General features: G+C 46.4%; 1 protein-coding gene across 1 annotated transcript in view; it reads left to right on the top strand.

The window, feature by feature from the left end:
• The first annotated feature begins 331 nt into the window (after positions 1-331).
• Positions 332-23,672, top strand: part of SLC35A1 (solute carrier family 35 member A1) — a 44,996-nt gene continuing 21,655 nt past the window's right edge. The window contains exons 1-2 of the mRNA XM_088471938.1: positions 332-424; positions 12,193-12,370. Coding sequence (XP_088328064.1) covers positions 412-424; positions 12,193-12,370 — 191 coding nt within the window. The 5' untranslated portion in view covers positions 332-411. The remainder of the gene's footprint in view (positions 425-12,192; positions 12,371-23,672) is intronic.

Raw genomic sequence — 23,672 nt, 5'->3', positions numbered from 1 at the left:
CGCCAGAGACTAGAGTAGTGAATAGTCATATCAATGAGTAGACTATATGACATATATGATATGTGTATCTTCCACTAAGGTCTGTAAGTAGGCAACTACCTAGTATAGGCTGCTTCAAATGCAATGTCTAATAGCTGCATCACTATTATCAGACTATCGGGGAAGTTAGCTGTGGGTGTATCTCGCCTTCTCCTACTACAGTGTGTGTGTGCGGGTCTCTGTCGCCTCCTGATGCTGCTCTCCTAGTCCTAGAGATGTGGGCACTGTGGGCAGATCAGGAGAGAGGTGGGGAGCGGAGCGCGATGTTGTGACGTTAGATCCGGCAGTGTCAGTACGGTACAGCAGCAGCAGAGTGTTAGGTACACTGTACACAGCAACAGGGGGACTGAGAGCAGCTGACGTACAGGCACCATGGCAGCCCGAGGTGAGTGCACACATCACTGGGAACTAGAGACATGGGAGAACTTTGGCGGCATGGTTGTAATCTGCTCGCTTTAAATCAATACGCATTTAGGACAGAAACATATAGGAAATGCTTACTGTATTTAGAAACATGGCAATTACATGTATGGAACAGGAGAACTGAACAGATAAAGCAAGATATGTATGTGGTATGTTGGTGGCGGTGTAGATGTAACATGGGTGCACATAACAACATATTTACTGGCTGGGGAACAGACTGGATGCTACAATATAGTTAACTCGGTTGCATTATAAATTGAAAACCACTGTGTGATGATGAGCCAGATCTCCAGATGACTGCCTAACTGTTATATGTGCCTGCGGCATCTCACATACCTTACACCTACATGGTATGTATAGATCCTCTACAGTATTTGTACCTGGAAGTGACGTATGCCAGTTCCATACCTTAGACAGACTTACATGCTGGCTACTGGATGTATATGTGTCGTGTGTGTCAGGATCAAAGTATACTGACACAGGATGGATCCTCCTACATGACTCCTTCCTCCAGGCACACAATACTCTGCTCCTGAACATCCCACTTCTTTAGGCAGGTATTTGCAATAGCAGAAGAAGTGAGGAAATTGGAAGAAAAGCACTTTGTACTGATATGGAAGGGTTTCTATTATGGTGTGCACTACACCAGACACAAATGGTATGTAGTCATAATGTTGACACCATCAAAATGTTGTCAATTAATGATATATATATATTCAGTGGCATCTTTTGGGCGATATCCAATTAGCCCCAATATTTTATCGCCAGTTTTTTTTTCACCCTATCCTATTTATTTTGGGTGAAAAATAGCATAGTTCGCCCAAAAACATAAGTTCACAGACCTATGTGTTTTCGCCAAGCACTGGAGAAAAAACTGCACTTTTCAGGGATAATTTTTTCGGGTCACGTCAAAAAAATCCCAGATAAGTGCTGGCGTTGGGCCGGACTTTGGGGCTAATTGGATAGCCTGGGGGTTCTATTAGCACCTCGGACAATGTTCTAAGCTAATTAGTAATCGCCCTTAAAGTTCCTACCGGCTCATAGATTTGATCAAAGGGCTCCTGAATTCTATATATTATTATTATTATTATTATTATTATACATTATTTTTGTCATATTGTACATAACTTTTCATATTGTACATGATGTGGTCATTTATATATACACTGTTATAAATAATAGTTTTGATGTCATTACTCCAGTGCATTATAATAAAGGAGACATTAATACATAATTACATATATGAAAAGCTAACTTGATTTTTTTTTTGATACAATGGTGGTTGCTCAATCAAATTATTGACCCATCACAGGTGTATGTAACTTGAGTTCTTTCCATACAGCCACATGTTTTTATATGGTCACAGAACTCTCGCCTGGACTTTGAATATATAAACAATTTACAGTACAAAGTGCATTATCCCAAATATGTAGACCTAATTAATCCCACACTGTGTAATATATTTTTAACATTTTATATGGCCATGGAACAACTAGGCAACTTCTTTTAATCTTCTATTTCAGGGAAAATGTGGGGGCAATTCAATTAAATGCGATGTTGAATAGCGCCGGGAATAACCCCCCGGAGCTATTCGATTGTCCCCATCGCACCCGAGTCAGGAGATGCAGTTTATTACATCCAATCTCAGGAGGTTGCAAACAGAAATTCTCTAGTCGTGGGTTAACAGCACTGACAACTGAATAGCTTCCTGGAACTCATTCCACGCGCTATTCAACATTGCATTTATTTGAATTGCACCCATTCATTGAATAATACACGAGTAGTAGTTTTAATACAAATTAATGAGAGCATTATAGCTTTTTAAGTAGCATTGTATTAATTATGTTTACATATACTTAGTGTTTTTTTTGTAAGCTTATGTATATTTGTAGTTGTTACAGTGCTTTATATTGTTAGGTGATTCTATCTGGTTGGGTATGGGTTGCCGGCAGTCGGGATCCCGGCGGTCAGAATAACGACCCCGGGATCCCGACAGGGTTAACATACCGACACTTGTTGATCGGTATGCTAACCCGCCCTTTTTGGTGCCTAAACCTAACCTACCTCTCCCCGCACGCTAAACCTAACCTTCTCCCTAGTGCCTTACACCTAACCCCCGATACTTACTTTCGGGATTCTGGAGCCAGGATTCCGGCACCGGTATTTCGACCATCGGCATCCCGCACGCAGGGATGCTGACTGCAACTCGATTCTATCTTGTATCAGGATTGCGCATTGAAGATAGCCATTGTCAGTATGCAATACTTATGCCGTCTGTTTTTGAGCAGAGTGATATCTGATTCAGAAGTGCAACCGTGACTAAAACTTAGTTATTATGAAAATAAGCAGTAATTACTTAAAATGTAAATTATTTATTTGGAATGACAACCTATGGAATGTGTATCTGATGTCATTGACTCATGTGCAGATGCAAACTGCTGGTTATTGGCCTCCCTTATCTGTATGCAGTTCCTCTTTGAGGTTCAAACAGCCAGTGTGGTCCTGTGCTGCATGGGCCTGTAATGCTGCCCATCCACTATTAGATGCGGGGACGACGGCACGATTACGACATCAAAATCGCGCCGACATCCCCCTAGGGGTGAAGTGCATACACTGAACGTTCAAACATTTAACCAACTTGAACAACCTTGTTTCGTCTTTTCTGGTGTATGGGAGCAAATTGCTGATTGTGATTTGCTTCCACACATTACCGGATTTTCATTCCAACCAACTAGATGGATTGGTGGAGGAAAGTTGGTTTGGTGTATGGCCGCATGTTGAATACCCCTGCACCACAGTAAAAGGATATTGGGTGTCAATGTCTGGCAGTGCTAAAGGCTTCCTTCAGGGTCTGAAAGTCCTGAAGCACTCCAACGAGCCAGTTTTTTAGGTATTCCTCTTCTTAGAAAATGAAGCTATAGAAGCTTTGCAAACTCCAGAAATCTCTGAATTAATTTAACACATTGCATGAGACCATTCCAAAATGGCTTTGATATATCAACAATAGAATCGGTATGTAATGCCGGCTGTCGGGATGCCTACTATCAAAATACAGACAGTGGCATCCCGATGGTTGGTATCCCGACGGGTCGGGTAAGTATACTTCCCCTTCTCCCCCTAACCCTCCCTTCTTGTAATCTAACCCTCCCTGTTAGTGCTTGAACCTAACCGTCCCCTTTAGTACCTAACTATAATCCTCCCCTTAGGGGTGCTTACTCTAACGATAACCCCGCTATGCTACATAAACCTAACCCCTCCCTCCCCCGCAGCTAAGGGCGCCCCAGACTTACCTCGTTCGAGCTGGCGTCCTTCTGGATTCCAGCGTCTGGTTTAAGATAGGCGCCGGTATTGCCTATCTTAAGTCCCTTGTCGGGCTTCCTCCGTCGGGATTTAGACCAGCGGCATCTTGGCTGCCAGTCTCCTACCTACGTCCCATCAACAATATTCATGAACATGAAATAATCTTCTATAATGAGATAAAGCGTGTCTAGTGCAAGTCAAGAAGAGAGCTGGAGGTAGACCATGTCCCCTCCCTCACCTCACAGCTCTCACAGTACTGCTTGCAGGACACCGCCCACCTCCATCCTGCCAGAGGGAGAATGTCTGTCTGGAGGACAGCAATGCAGCTATACACACAGGATGACACTGTACCATAACAAAGAGGGGATCTTGGCCACCTGTCCCTGAGATTTTATTTCTACATCAGGGTCCATAGGATATCCACAGGATACCTTGGGGTATAGGCGATGGTGGCAGGCATCCAGGCACCACAGAGTTAAAAACTTCTCCATCCTCCCAGGATGCACTGGGGTCCCTCTCCTATACCCCGCCCCCGAGCCTCAGGCACTCAGTTTTTCAGTTTTCGTCGGTGCCTGGCCGAAGTCGGATGCACCGTACAGAGTGGGGGTCTGCAGGCACCTGAAGTTCTTCAATGCAGCTGTGGCTGCACATCTAACGAGCAGACAACATGGACAGTCTGTAGTGACGTCCATGTCGTCGCTCCTACACCCCGCTGGTACCAGAACGCCGGTACTGATCCGGGGATGCTGGTGGGTGACTGGGGTCACAGCTAGCGTTGGCCCCGGTTGCCCGGACTGTGGCCGGATTAACGGGGGTTCAGGTAAGCGGCAAGGTCCCGCGGTGGGTCCAGCCGAATAGCACAGTCCTTAGTCCCCAGGCAGGGGGCTCCCTGGGGTCTGGTTGCAGTGTGGAACCAGACTACTGATCTCTGCGCTTTCCGCTACCCCCTGGGACTGAGGACTGGACAGAAACAGTAAATGTCCAGCGTCCCAGGGGTTAAATGCATGCCAGGGGAGCGCGCTTTCCCTGCTAAGCAGCCTGCGCCTCCCCCGCTGCACACGGCCTCTCCACAAGGTGGTTAGACATCTGCATGCGCTCCGCCCCCGGACCAGCCCTCCCTCTGCTCCTCGGTGCTCGGTGGCCATTTTAATACATGTGGCAAACACTGCTGGAAGCTGTTAACGCGGGCATCGTGGTCTGGGTCCCCCTGCATACCTCTCCTCCGGTGCAAGGTCAGTGTATGCAGCGCTGTTTCCTACCAGGCTGAGGTCTGGTTAGTTGATGAAGCGCAGATACTGCAGGGTTTTCAATATTCTGCATTGTATGTGACTTTGGGCTAGCGCTGCTGTCTGTTACTTTCACTTTCACATACTGTCAGCTATTTTCCCTAACCCTGTTTTTCTTCTCTGCTAACAAGCCCTTGCGGTGCGGTGTTGCAAGGGGGATTTATACCTCACTATACAGTGAGCATGATTTCCCCATTCCGCCTAAGTGTACTGTATGCAAGGTACCATTGGCAGAGGGTGATGGTAACTCTGATGGATTATGTAAGGCGTGCCTGCGGTGGAACGGCCAATTTCTGTCACTACACCTGTGCAGGAGCTACCATGGGCTTGTTTTGCTGCGGCACTTACTATCCTGGTGGGCCAGTTAACGACAACCCCTGCGTGTCCCCAGATGCGGGTCTCACAGCAGTCTATGGTGTCGTCCCCTATGCAGGGGTTTCCTAAACAATTAATCGTACCTCAGAGTTTCCCGTTGCCGCCCCCTCAGGTCATCCATGAACCTGCGTGGTCTAATTCACTGTCTACCTCAGTATAACAGCTGTCAGAGGTGTTACAGGGCTAGTCATCTGTGCGGGCGCAGACGCGTCTGCTGCAACCTCATCAAGATCAGGATGCTGTGACGACAGATGATGGCTCATACGTGCGGTGCGCACGGCCTTGGTTATTGAGCATGGTGCTCCTCCTGTAGCTAAATCAAAATATGCCTTTTTCAAGGATATTAAAAGTGATACTACAGTGTTTCCCCTATCTGATCAGCTAGTGGATCATTTAGAGGAGGCGTGGAAAATACCGGGTAAGCGTTACCAGCCCCCTAGATGGTTTGCGGTGGCATACCCTTTTGCAGATAATTATTTTGCAAAATGTAATAACCCGCCACAAGTGGATTTACACGTCTAGTAAAGAGTGCTACGTTGCCCATGCCCTCTATGTCCTCCTTAAAGGATCCAACGGATCGCAGGGTAGAAATATTCCCTTGCAGGAGGCGTGTCCAGGCCGGCTTTGGCCGTGTGCTGGGTGGCAAGAGCTATGGAGCACTGGGCTGATACCTTTTAGGCATCCCTGGACCCAGACTCGTCACCTGAACAGGTGGAGTTGGTGGGTATTTTAAGGGACTCAGCTACCTACATTAATGAGGCAGCTTTAGATATGGGCCTCATGGCGACCAAGATCTCCTTGGCAGCAGTGGCGGCTCGTCGTATCCTGTGGCTGCGTTCTTGAAAGGCGGATGCTGATTCCAAAAAGGGCCTATAGAACGCAGAACAGACCCAGGGTACAGTCCTTTCCTAGGAGGACTGCCGCCATGAAACCTGCAAAGCCCAGGATGCAGGCCTGGAGTACCAGACGTCCCACTCCCAAGTCCGATGACAAACCTTCGGCCTGACGGGACGGGCCTCTCTTTGGGGGACCTCAAAGTGGGAGGCATACTTCTGAAATTCGCCCAAAACGCTGGTGTCTGACCACTTCAGACACATGTGTCGGAGAAGTGGTCTCTCAGGGGTACGCCCTCTCCTTCCGCAGGAGGCCTCCCCGCCGATTTTTCACCACGGCCTTCCGTCCAATCAGGACAAGGCCCAGGAACTCAAGAAGGTAATGCACTCGATGCTCCAGAATGGAGTTATAGTGCCAGTTCCTTTGTCTCAGAAGGGATTGGGCTATTACTCCAATCTTTTTCTTGTGCAGAAACCCAATGGGTCCTACTGGCCAATACTCAACCTCAAATCCCTCAACAAATTTCTGAGGTTTCCTTGGTTCAGGATGGAGACCCTGCGTTCCATTATTTTAGCAGTGGAACCTGGGGATTTCATGGTGTAGCTCTATATTTAGGATGCTTACCTGCATATCCCTATTGTCCCAGCAAACCAGTGCTTCCTCAGATTTGCAGTGGTCAAGGACCACTTCCAGTTTCAGGTTCTGCCCTTCGGTTTGGCTACAGCACCTCAGGTGTTCACCAAAGTTATGGCCGTTATGGCAGCTCACCTGCGGTTGCAGGGAGTCCGCCTGTTACCTTATCTGGACGATCTCCTGTTACTGGCGGAGTCGTCAGAGAAACTTCAGCGCCATCTGCAACTAACAGTCTCTGTATTGCAGTCTCGCGGCTGGCTGATAAATTGGAAGAAGTACTCCCTGGTACCATCTCAGAGGATGCTCCATCTAGGAGCTCTGTTGGATTCCCAACATCAGAGGACCTTGGTGACGGGAGAAAAGATCTCTGCGTTACAGGCAAAGGCCCGTCTTTGCCTGCAGAGTCGCCAGGTGTCTATTCACTCGGCAATTAGGTTACTGGGACCCATGGTATCCATGTTCGACATGGTGGAGGTTGCCCAGTTTTACTCAAGACCTCTGCAGAAGCTGATCCTCTCCAGATGGAATGGGTCGCCCTAAAGGATAAAGACACAGACTATGGTGCTTTCCCCCGAGGTGCGATTATCTCTGGCCTGGTGGCTACAGACGGTTCACCTGAACAAGGGGCGCCCCTTTTGGATCGCAGACTGGGCCCTTCTGACGACGAATGCCAGTCTCCGGGGTGGGGGAGCGGTGATGGGTCCACACTTCTTTCAGGGAAGGTGGACATCGGTAGAAGCTGCTCTTCCAATAAACATATTGGAACTGCGGGCAGTATTCAAGGCTCTCCAGCAAGCAAGACAGGTCTTGCACGGAAAACCTTTGCAGGTACAGTCGGACAACGCCACCACGGTGGCATACATAAACCGCCAAGGAGGGACTCGCAGTCAGGCGGCTCTGACAGAGGTGTCCCGCATTCTAGTATGGGCGGAAAAGCATCTCACCGCAATATCAGCAGTGTTCATACCAGGAGTTCTCCACTGGGAAGCAGACTTTCCCAGCAGTCAAGACGTGCATCCAGGAGATTGGTCTCTTCACCAGGAAGTGTGTCAGTTACTGGTGAACCAGTGAGGCCTTCCAGAGATAGATCTCCATGGCCTCACGACAGGACAACAAACTGCCGATGTTCGGGTCAAGAACAAGAGACGCAAAGGCTTGTCTAGTGGCTGCTCTGGCGGTCAAGTGGACCTTCCAGTATGCGTACCTCTTCCCTCTGTTCTCCCTTCTTCCTCGAGTGATACGCAAATTCATGCAAGAAGGCGGCATGCTACTGCTGATTGATCCAGCGTGGCCCAGGCGGTACTGGTACACGGATCTTCAGGGTCTCTCAGTGGACACTCCGCTGTTGTTGCCTCAACGTCAGGACCTGCTGTCTCAGGGTCCTTGCCTTCATCCGAACCTAAGTCGGCTGTCTTTGACGGCGGGGCTATTGAGACTGCCCTCTTGAGGTCCAGAAGTTTCTCCAGCTCTGTGGTCAACACCATGCTGAGAGCTTGGAAGCCTTCATCTGCCAACATCTACCATAGAGTGTGGCGGGCTTTCTTCTAGTGGTGTCGCACTAGAGGTTATGCTCCTCAGGTGTTCAGATTGTCCAGGGTTCTGGCCTTCCTACAGGTGGGTTTAGACCAGGGTCTTTGCCTAGCTTCCCTGAAGGTACAGGTGTCTGCACTTTCAGTGTGGTTTCATCGTAGGATTGTCCGAACCTTTATGCAAGGGGTGCTTCTTATTCAGCCTCCCTTTGTTCCACCTGTGGCACCATGGGATCTGGCTGTGCTCTTGAAGACTCTTCAAGGACCGCCATTTGAACCACTGGACTCAGTGGATTTGAAATGGCTACCCATTCAGACTGTATTCCTTCTGCCTATTGCTTCGGCCAGAAGGGTTTCAGAATTGGAAGCTCTCTCATGCAGACCTCCATTTCTAATTTTTCATAGACACGGGGCTGTGCTGCGCACTCGTCCTGGGTTTCTTCCAAAGGTGGTATCTAGTTTCCATATCAAGGAGGAAATTATTGTACCATAGTTTACTTCACTGGACCTTTCGGTTGGTGAGGCCACCTTGGCTGTGGTGCAGGCTTTGAAAATCTATGTGGACCGCACTTCTGTCTATAGGAAGTCAGACTCTTTGTTTGTCCTTTATGGCTTCCATCAAAGAGGTTGGCCTGCCACTAAACAAACATTGGCAGGTTGGATTCGACTGGCTATCTCTGAAGCTTTTGCTCACGAGGGCCTTCCTGTTCCATCTTCTGTTAAGGCTCATTCCACTAGGTCTGTGGGTCCTTCGTGGGCAGCTCGATGTGGCGCCTCAGCTGTTCAGCTTTGCAAGGCGGCCACGTGATCATCTGTCCATACTTTCGTACGGTATTATGCTTTTGATACCTACGCCTCTCAGGATGCTTCCTTCGGGCGATGGATTCTCCTCTCAGCACAGGAGCATCCCCACCCTTGAAGGATACTGCCTTGGGACATCCCCAAGGTATCCTGTGGATACCCTATGGACCCTGATGTAGAAAATAGGAGATATGGTAAGAACTTACCTTTGGTATCTCTATTTCTACGAAGTCCATAGGGTTCCACAGGACTCCCGCCCTGTCGCACTTGTACTGCAGATGGGCTGTGGTTCTGGTCACCGGTTTTTCCATCTCCCTGTGGTGAGAATGTGATTCTTGTGTGTTCCAGACTTTCTTCTCTCTCTCTTTATCCTCCTCCGGCCTATGGCTTGTGACGAAACTGAGTGCCTGAGGTTCGGGGGCGGGGTATAGGAGAGGGACCCCAGTGCATCCTGCGAGGATGGAGAAGTTTTTAACTCTGTGGTGCCTGGATGTCTGCCGCCATCGCCTATACCCCAAGGTATCCTGTGGAACCCTATGGACTTCGTAGAAATAGCGATAACAAAGGTAAGTTCTTACCATATCTCATATTTTCCTCCATATTACACTGATGTTATGCAATACAGATACTGTGCTTCTCTGTCTTGCACCTCGAACTGAGCTCATACAGTACAACAGGAAGTGCTGAGGCTGAGCAGTAATTCCTACGGTGCGCACACAACACAACAGGTATAATCTATTTATCTGTTTTCAGGCTGTATTTTTTTTATAATAGAGATGTACATACAGGGGGCATTTTATACCCACCTACAATCTTTTAATTCTTTATGTAGGCTTACATACAGGGGAAAGATCAGAGGAAGATGAGAGGAAAGGGGAAAGAACAGGGGGAGATAGGAGGAAAGAGGTGTGAACATTGGGGAGAAATGATGATGAACTTGGGGAGAGGAGGAACAGGGAGGTGAGAAGAAAGATGATGAACAGAAAAAAAAAATTGGGTAGATGGGAGGAATTTGGGGGACGGACTGGTGGAACATTGGAAGAGAAAGTAAAAAATAATCTCAGCATTATAGCAGTATATAGACTGTATTATAGATGGTAATAGTATTTTCACAAACATTCCTACATTAAGTTTGTGTCAGTCAAATATTGTGGAAGAACCACAAAATAATTAAGAATCGGACTGGTCTTATTGTTTCAAAGAAAACATCTATAAACTACGTTTCCATGGGTACTGTGGTCCAGTTAGGATTCAGAGTATTTTACCAAACATGATTGGTACATCTAGAGAAACTACCGGCTCCCAGAATCTGTATATTTGGTGGATGTGTCCAATCTCCAACTGCTTTTAACTGGTATTAATAATCTATTGTCTACGGTTACTGGCATAATGGTCTATCTAATTTTTCTATCCCACAAACTATATTGTATAGTATTCTGCTCTTATCAAATCACAGACTTCCCTAAACACTCATATAAATGAATCGGACTCTTTTGTTCGCGCTACTACAAATCATACAGTATTCTGGAAAAACAATTGTTTCCCTACCTTGGTAGTGATGATGTGCAAACTTATGTGGCAAACGAGCCAAATGGCATACATAACTAGGATCTTGTGTAACTCTTATGTGACCATAAAGATTGGGCTCCCTGCATTTCCTTCCAATAGCAGTCCTTACTTTGGAAGACTTCCTAGGAATCTTTCCAGTCACCTGTATTATTAGTTCATCCTTAGGAATTGCCCATTTGGGTTCTCCTCCTTCCCATCCTCCTCGACTCGCATGCCCCATCATTTCTGCCCTTTCACCCCCTCTCCCTTTTTATTTCTTCTCCCACTCTCCCTGGATCTATTACTCATCTCTTATATAGATTGTAAGATTGCGGACAGGGTCTTCTTACCTCGTCTGCCATTGCCCAGTCTTGTTTTTTATTTTTAATTACGATTGAAAAGCACAATGCAATATGGTGGCAGTATATAAATAAATGTTAATAACCCTTTTATAAAATAATAATAATTAAAACTTGTTGCTTATTTATTTGACATCATTTTTTAAAAATGTAGAATGGGCAATCTTGGGAATTATTCACCCAGGTCTGCAAATGACTTGGAAAGCAAGAAACTCTTATTAGTTTTAAGTGCCGCAGGCAAGAAAACAATATTACAAGGTTGGTTGTATAGCACCCCACCCCAAATGCCCCTTTCTGTTCAGGATGGAATGGGTGGAAACACTCCTACACAAAATAAGACAGGTTAGCGTTCCTGCTAGGCTGTTTCAGCGCCCCTCTAAAACAGCCTGCGGGTTCTGTCCTCCACCTACGGGCTACAGTGTCCCGCGGGTGGGGAAAACGGCAGAGCAGCGGTCACCGCGGTGCTTGGGGGCTGCCCGGCATGTCTGTAAGTGCTGGGCAAGCCCCCAAGAGTGATGAAAAGGGGACGCATTATAAAGACACGCCCCCTTTTCATTGGCCACACCCTTTTCGGGCGCTACAGGTGGACCCTTTTTTACACTGTGGGAATCTACATTGGCAGCCTCCCACTAACAACTAGACAACAGATCCACCATAGTCTTATAAATACAACTTGGTAGTACTACAAGATTGGCAGTACAAGACCCGCCTATCTCCTTAAACGATTAATTATGATTTGTCTGGCGTCCCCCTCCAGAGCTCATAAAACCATGTTAAATATCATGCAGCCAAATTTACCAGAAATTATTCTATATCCATATGTAGAGTTCTTCTAAGTGAAAGCAAATGTACGTGTGATAACTATTTTGTTTGTTTGATGTTTGTACACTTTTCTATGTCAGCCGTTTACACAATTATGCAATTCGTATATATTACCTGTATTCTTTAAAAGACTACAATGATATGTAACTGTTTATTATGTTGACCTGTAATGCCTTAATAAAAGAAAATTTATAAAAAGAAGTTATTTCTCATCATCCATTTTTTATTTTTTTTCCTCCCCAGAGAATGTCAGTTTACTTTTCAAGCTCTATTGTTTGCTGGTAATGACTTTGGTGGCTGCTGCATACACTGTAGCATTGCGATATACAAGGACGTTAAAAACGGATATGTACTTTTCTACAACAGCTGTTTGCGTGACTGAAATTATAAAGTTACTACTGAGTTTGCTTATCTTGGCAAAGTAAGTATCATGTTGGGAACAGTAAGTACCATGGTGAAATATATATATTTTATCCCCTGCCTTACAATTCACTAAATATGCTGGTATGCATGAATGCCACTGTCTAGTGTTCATTCTAGCACCCTGCACCTGTTAAAACCCATGTAGTTCCTCTTTCCTGCCTGGCGTGTCGCTCTCTGCTCTGGTGATTCTAGCATACAAACAGCTTAATCTCAGCAGTTTGTTGCATCAGCTGAGTGTGCTAGAAGCACCAGAGCAGAGAGCGACACCCCTGGCAAGATAGAGGAACTGCACGGGTTGTGACAGGTGCAGGGTGCTAGAATGAAGACTAACTGTCTGATGATGGACATTATTGTTGATGGCTTTTTGTGGCAGTGTCTTTCTATCTGTACGTAGTAAATGATAATGGCAAACATGCAGAACATCAGGACTTCATTGGGAAGTGGATTCAGGAATGTGTTAAAGTTGTGCTCTGGGATTCTAGTCAGCGCTGACTCCAGTACCCCGTAATGTCCCCTAATTATTACAAATTAGCTGGTGGATGACTTCTATTATATGTAGTTTGTGCTATTTCATTCCACAGATGCTTTATTAGAATGAGGTCTGCCACTGTATTAAGTTGAATTCACTGTTACTTATCGGGAATCCTTCCGGATCAAAGACATGCATGAAGCATTATATTACGGAATAAAGCCCATTTATATATGGGTACACTGTTGCCATGAAGGGATGTAAAAAAGGAAAAACTGCTTGAAGAGCTGTGTTTGTTCTTTATGGGCCTGTTGAATAATATCAGCTCAACAATCGTGGGATCTGCACTTAGCTAAACAATCGTGGGATCTGCACAAGCTAAAACCCAAATAAGAAACGCTGTCTGCAACAGGGTGGAGTCAGTATGTCTTTACAATATATACTAAAATAAAAAAGCATAATAATATGACATCATATTATTGATTGATGGCAACTATTTTGGAGTTTGTAAGTCTTGTAAATGCTGATGGATATGATAACAATCATGCATTGAGCAGTTCATGGCATTAATTGGCTGGACGCTATGTGACAGGAACATGATTAGAGACAAATCTTCCAAAGTGGATTTCGAGACCTAAATCCCTCCAAGAAAAACTGTCCGTTCCTGAATATAAATGTAGTTTTGTTACCATAAACGTGAGTTGCTCCTTAGTTCTTAGATCACTTGCTGGTGTTGGTAAAGCAGCGTTGTACTTCCCTGTGAGGGTGAATGACTGCCCGCTGTAAGTTGCCTGCCTGTTCACGTTGAGTCGGGGGCGCTGTATGTTCGGCCAGTAACACCCAGGGAGCTGCTGTGGATGAGGAGCATCTAAAGATATCATAAGTCACATGTATTGCTCCGGGCCAGTGGTAAGAGCTGATCAGTGGAATATGCCAGGTGTCGTGAAGGGATGTACCGGTTTTGTAGCAATTTTTGGTTTTGTTGATAGGAGACACTTTACATCTAATGTGGCTACAGAAGATACTCCGCACAATCAAACCACCACAATAAGACTGTTCCATATGTCCGTGGACTCAGCATTTTCTTATCTTAACACCAGCACAGGTGTGTGTGCCCCTCACAGGGTCACGTGTGTGTTCTACGTTGTGCCCAGTTCACATGTGCATGCCATTAAGTGCCCCTCCCACAGATTATGTTGTGTGCTACGCAGTGACCACTCCCAGTTTACTACATTGTGTGCCCCTACACCCCCTAGTTTACGTTGTGTGTTGAATGTCAGGTGATCAGGGTTAACTACTCACCAAGCTATAGTGGACTGGGAAAATTCATAGTAGCATCATTGCATTTTACATTATATAACTCTACAAGTGTGAATGAAACAATAAAAAAATCTTACTTATTTCTATTGCAGTGGTGAAACTTGAAGGGGAAGCTCATTGCAGTCAGGTCAAGTTCCCTGGGTGCCGAGTGTGTGTAGTAGCAGGAGTGTCAAAGGGGTTGGATTGCACATTAAGCACCCTAGGTGGCCCGCCAGTATTCTGTATTGGGGTGCTGCTAGAGTCAGTGCAGGCACGACTGCTACACAGACAGCAGCAAGTGAGGTCCCAGCAGCTCAGACTCGCTGAGCCAATCACATGAGATTCAGCTCAAGGGATCAGAGGAGCTTCTCTGACAGCATGGAGATCAGCAACTGCATGGGAACGATCTCATTAGAGGTGGTCTGCTGCAGATCCAACATAGCCCTACCAAAATCCCCATAAAATGTCAATATAGAGAGGTAAGGTGATAAAAGAGGACAGAGAAACCCCAGTGCTGAATATGGAACATTATTGTCACTCATATAAAGTGAACTGATGCCAGTAAAAAAAAAAATGTTCACTAGTCCTATAGCTCAAAAAAGATTTTATTTTTAAGACACAATATAAAATAAAAATATAGTCCTATGTGCTAGACGAAAGACTCCTATTTCATAGAATAAGGTTACATTCAACAGCTTTGTCATTCATTTTAGAATGGATAAATAATGATATGAACTGGAGACGTAATAAATTCTAAATTACATGTCATTTAAAAACCGATGAGACCACTTCAGTAAACCTAATAAAGACATTGTACCAGTGTGCCGATAATCCTCTTGACCACTGGCATCTCTATGCCACATTGCCTCTCTTACTCCCTCCTACTGAGATTTATCCCCAATATAGGGGCATATCCAATTAGGTACGAGTTTACCAAAAACCTCACACCTGCAGGGTTTTTCCACAAGTGTGAGATTTTTGGTGTTCAGTTGTGTATGGGTTTTGATTATCCAGAGCAGATCCAAATTTTCCTAAAATCCATATTTTAAGCAAAAATTAGCACCACTTGTTTTGGAACCCTTTGGATATGCCCTATAGATAGAGGTATGCAGCTGCTAATTGGGCACATTTTAAATGTGGCTAATTGTGTTATAGCCAATAATACCCCTTTCAGACATACTGAGATTCCCGGGATTTTGGCCTGCCTCGGCCAAAATTCCCGGGTCTCATGTCTGTGTGAAAGGTACCTACCCGGGAACACGTTCCCGGGTAGCCGCCCCTGCAATCGACCAGGGTATTTCCCGGGACTTAAGTCCCGGGAAGACTACCCTGCTCTAGTGTGAATGGTGCAACTCCCGGGCTGCACTAGGCAGTTTCTGATTGGCCCTGGCTCCGACTGAGCCACCGGGGAGGCGGCACCAGCGGCGGTAACAGCGCCCGCACCCCTTCCCATACTCAGCGCTGACGTACTAGTGGTGTCAGGCCGGGGTACAGAGATCATTGTCCTTCTTCCTGATACCTGGCGGTGTGGAGAGCACAGGTGCCGGTAAGTGGGCAGACGCGACTCGTTCAGTGACTTTCACGCGCAAAGCCAGCTCTCGTTGTCAGGGAGACGCGACCCCTGCCAGGCCAGTCACGTGTCGCCGCAGGGTCCTAGCACCGGCGCTGTTGTCAGCAGGGATTGAGAGTGACTAAACTCTGACAGCCCTCACGGGAGATCAGCAGCAACCTGAGAGACGTGATTTGCAGCACTTTGAAAACTGATGAGAAAAGAAGGCCACCTATCATTGTCCGTATGAGTCCCCAGGGCATGCTCCGCTGGGTCATTAACATTGATCATACACACATCTATCTATCATATTAGAAAATGGAGTCCTGGCATTATTTTATTGGTTAAACAATATACCTCAACAACATGGATAAGAGTGCTGCCAGTGTTAATAATATGCATGGTGCTGCACAGCCCTATAGAGTCCCAAAGTTCTTGCTGTGGATGGTACTTCTGCTTGTCACTTTCCCCACCTGTCACTTTCCCCACCTGTCCCTCTGTCACTTTCCCCACCTGTCCCTCTGCGCCTTACCGTCCACTTTAATAACTGTCTAAAACACTCAAAAACCCTGCTCTTGTCTGAAAGGGGTCTACCCGGGAATTTCCCGGGTAGACAGTGTAGTGTGAAAGGGGGGTCTAGACTAAATACCCGGGATTTTTCACAGGAGAAATTCCCGGGTCTGATCAGGAAATTTCACGGGTTGTATGTCTGAAAGGGGTATAATTGGAAAAACTCAGAACCACCTTCATTTTTTGTTCTGCACAATTCTATCTAGATCATGTACCATCTAGAATACATCACCAGCAAGTTGCAAGATCTCTAATACCCCTTTTACACTAGAGCTAAAACCCGGGTTATTGCAGGGTTAACCTGGGTAGCTCCTTGGTGTAAAAGGAGACAGTGTTGGATTCCTGGGTCGAGTGACCCGGCAATCCAACCCAGGTAACTTGCAGGGTTTAACACGGGAATCACCTGTGAAACCCTGCAGTGTAAAACCCTGCAAGTTACCTGGGTTGGATTGCCGGGTCACTCAAACCGGGAATACAACCCTGTCCCAGGGTTGCCTACCTTTAATATTCTCTTCCCGGGAGAAGCCCGGGTAAGAGAAGCAGCAGGGGGCCGACGGGGGCGGGGCTTGACGATTCGCGTCATTAAGCCCCGCCCCCTCGCTGTAAAATTGCTGCGATGGGGCGGAATTTACATAGGGGGTGGGGCCAAATGCTGTGATTCATGCCGAATCACAGCTTAAGCCCCGCCCCCTTTACGGAGACCCGCGATTGCCGCGGGTATTCTCCTAATTCTGCCCACTTCAGTAGGAAGTGGGCAGAATGCGGGAGAATTGCCTACCCTTCCGGGGGTGCGGGGGGTTACCCGAAAAATCGGCAGCCTCCCGCGAAAACCGGGAGGGTAGGCATGTATGCCCTGTCCCCTTTTACACCAAGGAGCTATCCGGGTTAACCCTGCAATAGGAGTACTACATTTCTTCAGGCAGATCTACAAGCCTCAGCCTGCTTCTTCAGGGAGTGCTGGAGAACCATATGTTGCCTAAAGCTGATCACGTGATCTCCAGCATCCAAGTCACCATTAGGCTATTGGATCATTATCAGGCATGGGGGACATTGTACATAGGAAAGGACTGCTACAGGTCAGTATGTGCAATCATCTGATTGCATTAGTAAGATGCATGTGTGGTCAAATTAAACTCTGATCCTCCTTGATTGACGACAGAATTAGTTCATGTGTATTTGCCCATGTTAAACCTGATATGTGCAGTGTTGTTGTCTTGTGAGCTCTGATAGGAGGAATTGTTGCTATGGAAAAATTGTAACTTCACTTTGAGTGCTATTCTAATCTCTCCACTCCATTGGACTACTTTATATTAGGGAAATATCTTTTGTGTTCCTGCTTTCCCAGTACTTCCCCTTTTTTCCACCCAAAACTTTAACAGTAATTTAAACTCTGGAATTCAATTTAACAGGATAAAGTAGTGGTCTTTAAAACTTTTACCCTTCATGTACATGTTTTTTTTTTGCTTCCACAAATTTTACGTAACATGGATGTTACTTTTTTGCTGCTCTTAAATTTATCACCTTTAAGTTCTGTGCTCATTTGTATAAACCATGTAAAGATCTGGGTGAACCAGGAGTTCCAGGTCATTTTCTGGATCATGCATTCTCCTTACAGAAAAATACAAGCAATGGAAATTCTTAATGTTTTATTATGTGTTGTACAAAATATCTTCTTCTCTATAGTACAGTAAGAGTTTTATATACTAGACAGGCAAATTAAATGGTGATCCTGTTACTTTATGTACAGTTGGATGTACCTTTTGGATTTCTTTTGATCTGCTTGGAAATTTAAAACCATGCAGCTCTCATGCAAGACGCAGCTCTCACTGTATGAATAGGATGTGGTACAGTTCTCCCTCCTTATACTGTTTGCTAAGTACACAGTAAAAAACTAGCATTACAGGAAGGATCACGTAATAAATAGATGAAATGTGTATAGGATAACTCACCCCACCTTGTGATATGTAAGGCAAATAGAAGTCACTGAGGAGTGACCATATACAAACTTAAAACTGCAGGACAAATGCTTTGTATACAGACTCTAGAATGTTGGAGTGACAATCAAAACCAATATTTTTGACTAGCGTGAGGAGCTTATTGCACTTTCAATTTTGACACTGAAACTTGGGCATCTTCACCTCAAAACCCAATACTGCCATCAGTTCTTTGTGAGTCCCAAACAAGGGGGTGCTCTGTAGTTCTGGCAACTGCGCAGCTAGCAGGATTGAGTGTGATCTGGGGTGCCAGTTATACTAGTAGGTGCGATGGTGGTCGCATGGAAGTATCCCCTCATTTACTTGTTTCCTCTGAATGTTCTAAAAAAGGTAAAAATTGAGGGAACCCAGGTAATCCTGATAGGCCCAGAAGGTCTTGGTACTCAGATCTGCAGAGTTTTTTTGTAGACGTTCCTCCGTGGTGTCTTCCTCAAACACCAGACCTATTGACTCAAGATTTTTCAACATATAGGGGTCTATTCACTAATCCTTGGAGAGAGAGAAAGTGGACGGAGATAAATGACACTGATTGGTTGGTACTTTATCTTCGTTCTGCTTTATCTCTCTCCAAGGCTTAGTGAATAGACGACCTAGGATTGTTTCAACTGACTCACTACATTGTGTTGCTCGTGAGTCTGGTTGCCATAGTAATCGCATTACACTGGATAATCTAGAGACTTATCAAACATTGGTAGCAGTATGGAGCCCCAAGCAAAATTTTTTAGATAATCACTAAACTGCGGGGTCTATTTACTAAGCCTTGGATGGAGATAAAGTACCAGCCATTCAGCTCCTAACTGCCATCTCACAGGCTGTGTTTGAAAAATGACAGTTAGGAGCTGGTTGACTGGTACTTTATCTTTGTCCACTTTATCGCCATCCAAGGCTTAGTAAATAGACCCCTGCCTCTTATAGCCTGCCACAGACTCAAACACATGGCATTAATGGTTTAAGTAGAATGTATTACTTTTATTACATTTTATTGTCATTATCACGACCTGTCATTACTAAATACCAAAACTTTAAGTTTTAGGGGTTTTTTTGCCTTGTAAGTTGTAATACATACTATGCAATATGTGTTCCTCTGCTTGTTTTTGTAGCTTGATTCTACTATAGTTGATATTATATAGCTGTGACTTATATATTCGATTACTGTATCAAAGCTCATTGTCTTTACATAATTGGAAATATTACAATCTCCAAAAGTACTGTTTTCTTGCCTGTATCAGTTTGGTGGCATTGCATGACTATGGGGTCTATTTACTAAAGCAGTGTTAGGAGACAGAGTGAAAAGTGATAAGGTGCCAGCCAATCATCTCCAAACTGCCATCTCACAGGCTGTGTTTGAAAAATGACAGTTGGGAGCTGATTGGCTGGCACCTTATCACTTTTTACTTATGTTGCTAGAAGAGATTTAATATAATTTTCTATGACTTATTGACATTGTAGATTTCAGAGAGACTTCCTTTGTGTGTCATTAAAGACAAACTTATACCCATTTCTAAAATGCTGCTTTCCATTCAAGAAGCCAAATCCGTTGGTCTGACGCCCTACCCTCCCTATGATAATGATCAGTTCTATTATTCCCACACCTTTGCGTAAAGAGCTCTGATTGAACTGGTGCCAATTAATAGGTGCTTTCAGTCACACACAAAAAAAAACAAAACACTTCCTGAATCGCACTCTTTCTGTGTACAGAAATTCTGACGACTGATCAAGCCCAAGAGATTGGGTACAGATTAGGGATGTGCAGGCTCGGATAGGTTCGAGTTTGCACGTGGAGTTCGGATTTTTCCCTCCAAAAAAACGGAACTCAGAACGAGGCAAAACGTCATCTTACATGGACGAACATCATCATTCCTGGACAAAAGTCCAGGAATGATGATGTTCGTCCATGTAAGATGACGTTTTGCCTCGTTCTGAGTTCCGTTTTTTTGGAGGGAAAAATCCGAACTCCACGTGCAAACTCGAACCTCCAGGAATGATGATGTTCGTCCATGTAAGATGACGTTTTGCCTCGTTCTGAGTTCCGTTTTTTTGGAGGGAAAAATCCGAACTCCACGTGCAAACTCTAACCTATCCGAGCCTGCACATCCCTAGTACAGATGTGTCCTCACTCGTCTTTGCTATAGTTGCGCCAAACAGCCCCCAGCCCTCTTGGCGCGCCTGGTCCCGTGAGACTACTAGCGTTGGGTGTCTTTTTTTTTTTGCCAAAAATACATCTGTCTCAATATGATGCAACTAGGACGCACCAGGAGACTGTGCTGCTTAATTTGATATGTGACACTTGTATATCTGTGTGTGAGTCTCTGAATCAGCATGTGAAGTGCTACGATACAGGACCTGATGGCATATAACACTGCATGACGTATTGAGGCTAGGTTTGAGAGAACACCTCTGTACCTCTCCAATGCAGGCAATACACTAATGCCTGGGTTCTGTTATATTTGAGGCTTGGGGAGTGAGAATGAGGATATTACAGCATAAGTTTAGTACTCAGTGTTAATATTTCTAAACATTACTTTCTTTACATAATATACATTTACTGTAGAATCCATTTCAATTTATATCCAGGTCTTTGTTCAGTTTTGCCAGCATAATGTTGATTTCTACATTGTGAATAAACAGTAAGTAATCTAGTTGACGAGTGCTATGGTTCACTTGCCACTACTGAAAGACGCCAGTAAGCTATGATTATAGCCCTGCAGGATTAGTTTAGTAAAGTTCATTTTATTTAGACTTATTTCTACATGGTATTCTGTCCTTCGCTTTTTTTCAGCCAATCCTCCTGTGTACATTACAGTACATTGGACAATGCCACATGTGAATCATTTATTAAAATTATATTATTGCATGCCACAAATTCCTTTTTTTGTGTGCTTCTTTTGATGTTTAATTTTATAAAATGTACAGTAGGTGACTAATTCCCATTTAAATCAATGTTACTTTGTGAAACCAGTGATACTTTTGGCCGGTAATTGTGGCCTGAAATACAAACTTTAGCTCTTTCAGGATTATCTAGATCTTTCTACTTCAGGGTCCATAGGGTATCCACAGGATACCTTGGGGTATAGGTGTGACGTCAGTCGCAGGGCACCAAAGAGTTAAGCTTTCAGCCTCCCAGGATGCACTAGGTCCCCCTCCTATACCCCGCCCCCGGGCCAAGGCACCTCAGTTTAGTTTGGTGCCCGGCCGGCGTCGGGTGCACCTGTCGGAGTGGGGGCTAGAAGAGCCCCTGAAGCTTTCTTCAGTGCAGCTGTGGCTGCACATCTGGATTTACAGCATGGACAGTCAGTCCTGACGTCCATGCTGTCTTCCCTACACCCCCGCCGGTACCAGAACGCCGGTACCGATCCGGGGATGCTGGTGAGCATCTGGGGTCACAGATAGCGGTGACCCCAGATGTTCCGGACCATGGCCGGATCCAAGGGGGACAAAGGTAAGCAGCGGGGTCCCGCGGTGGGTCCCCGCTGGTCACATGGTCCTAAGTCCCCAGGCAGGGGGCTCCCTGGGGACTGGCTGCAGCGTGGAGCCAGGTACTGAACCTGCGCTTTCCACTACCCCCTGGGACAGCGGACCGCAGCGGAGCGGTAGCGCTGCGGCGTCCCAGGGGTTAAATGCATGCCAGGGGAGCGCGCCTTCCCTGTCTCACAGCCGGCGCCTCCCCCGCTGCACACAGCCCTCTCTGCACTGTGCTGACTGGTCCTGTGTCAGCGCTCCTCCCCCAGGCCAGCTTCTCTCTGCTCCTCGGCGGCCATCTTCTCTGCAACGCATGGTGAACGCTGCTGGAAGTCTGGAAGGAAGCATCGTGGTCTGGGTCCCCCCGCATACCTCTCCTCCGCTGTGGCTCAGGTCTGTGTATGCAGCGCTGTGTCCTACCAGGCCCTGTGTCTGTGTAGTTGAGTGATCAGCGCTGTTAGTGCAGGAATTGTTATTTCTCTGCATTGTATGTGACTGTGCTAGCGCTGCCTGTAACTTTTCTTCTCTAAACTGTCAGCTTTATTACTGTCCCTGTTCTTCTGCTAAAGCCCTTGCGGTGCGGTGCTGCAGGGTGGTCTCTCGCCTATTTAATACTTAATTGGTGAGAGAGGTCACATACGTGGTGCCATCATGTCTGAAAGTGATTTTCCCCTCCGGCTACAGTGTACCACGTGCAAAGTACCGTTAGCGGAGGGGGAGGGTAGCGCGGAGGGCCTTTGCCGGCAGTGTTTGTCCATGGCGCGGCCTATTACGGTTACAGCACCGGTACAGGAGCCGCCCTGGGCTTGTTTTGCTCAGGCGTTAACAGCTTTAGTGGGCCAGTTAGCTCCGCAGCCCGCGTTTACTCCGATGGGTTTGTCCCAGCAGTCTGTGGTGTCGTCACCCATGCAGGGGTTCCCACGACAATTGGTGGTACCCCACAGTCTCCCTATTTCCCCGCTCCCGGGTTCTCAGGAGCCAGCGTGGGTTAACTCCCTGACGAGTTCTGTACAGCACTTGTCGGATGTGTTGCAAGGGGAGTCTGTGATGCGGCCTCATAAAAGGCCGGTGGCGTCTCTGTCCGCTCCTTATGAGGATGACGAAGGGACGTCTGATGATGGGGAGATTCTGGATCCTTACGATCAGGAACCTCTCCATACTAAGGACGCTGATGCTAAGTCCAAAGTATATATTCCTGGACTTATTCGGGCGGTCCGCACAGCCTTGGTGATTGAGGACGAAGTTCCCCCAGCGGCTAAATCTAAGTATGCCTTTTTCAAAGATGTGAAGGGCGATGCCACAGTCTTTCCTCTTTCGGGTCAGTTGGTGGACCATTTAGAGGAGGCGTGGAAACAACCTGGCAAAAGATACCAGCCGCAGAGACGCCTGGCGGTGGCTTATCCGTTCGCGGATAATTATTTTGCTAAGTGGGAATCCCCTCCACAGGTGGGTTCTCACGTGACCCGTCTTGTCCGTAGTGCCACATTGCCGATGCCATCCATGTCCTCCCTTAAGGATGCTACGGACCGCAAGGTAGAAATCTGCCTGAAGTCCGCTTACCCCTTGCAGGGGGGGCAGCACGGCCGGCTATGGCCATTTGCTGGGTTGCCAGAGCGATGGAGCGCTGGGCGGATTCATTAGAGGCTTCTTTTGAATCCGACTGTCCGGCCGAACAGGCGGAGTTGATTGGCAATCTCCGTGATTCGGCCACCTACATCAACGAGGCGGCTCTAGACATTAGTACTCTGGTGTCTAGAATTTCTTCAGCAGCGGTAGCTGCTCGTCGCACCTTGTGGCTGCGATCCTGGAAGGCGGACGCAGATTCCAAGAAAGGTCTGGAAGCGTTGCCGTTTACCGGAGAAGTTCTCTTCGGTCCGGATCTGGATAAGATTGTGGCCACGCTGGCGGCAGCCAAATCTGCTTGTCTCCCGTCGGCCGCTGCTCCTTCTGGTTCTGGACC

The sequence above is a fragment of the Taudactylus pleione genome, unplaced genomic scaffold (assembly GCF_031769625.1).
Source record: "Taudactylus pleione unplaced genomic scaffold, aTauple2 ptg000015l, whole genome shotgun sequence".
Taxonomy (NCBI): Eukaryota; Metazoa; Chordata; class Amphibia; order Anura; family Myobatrachidae; genus Taudactylus; species Taudactylus pleione.
This window is presented reverse-complemented; position numbering and strand designations above follow the sequence as displayed.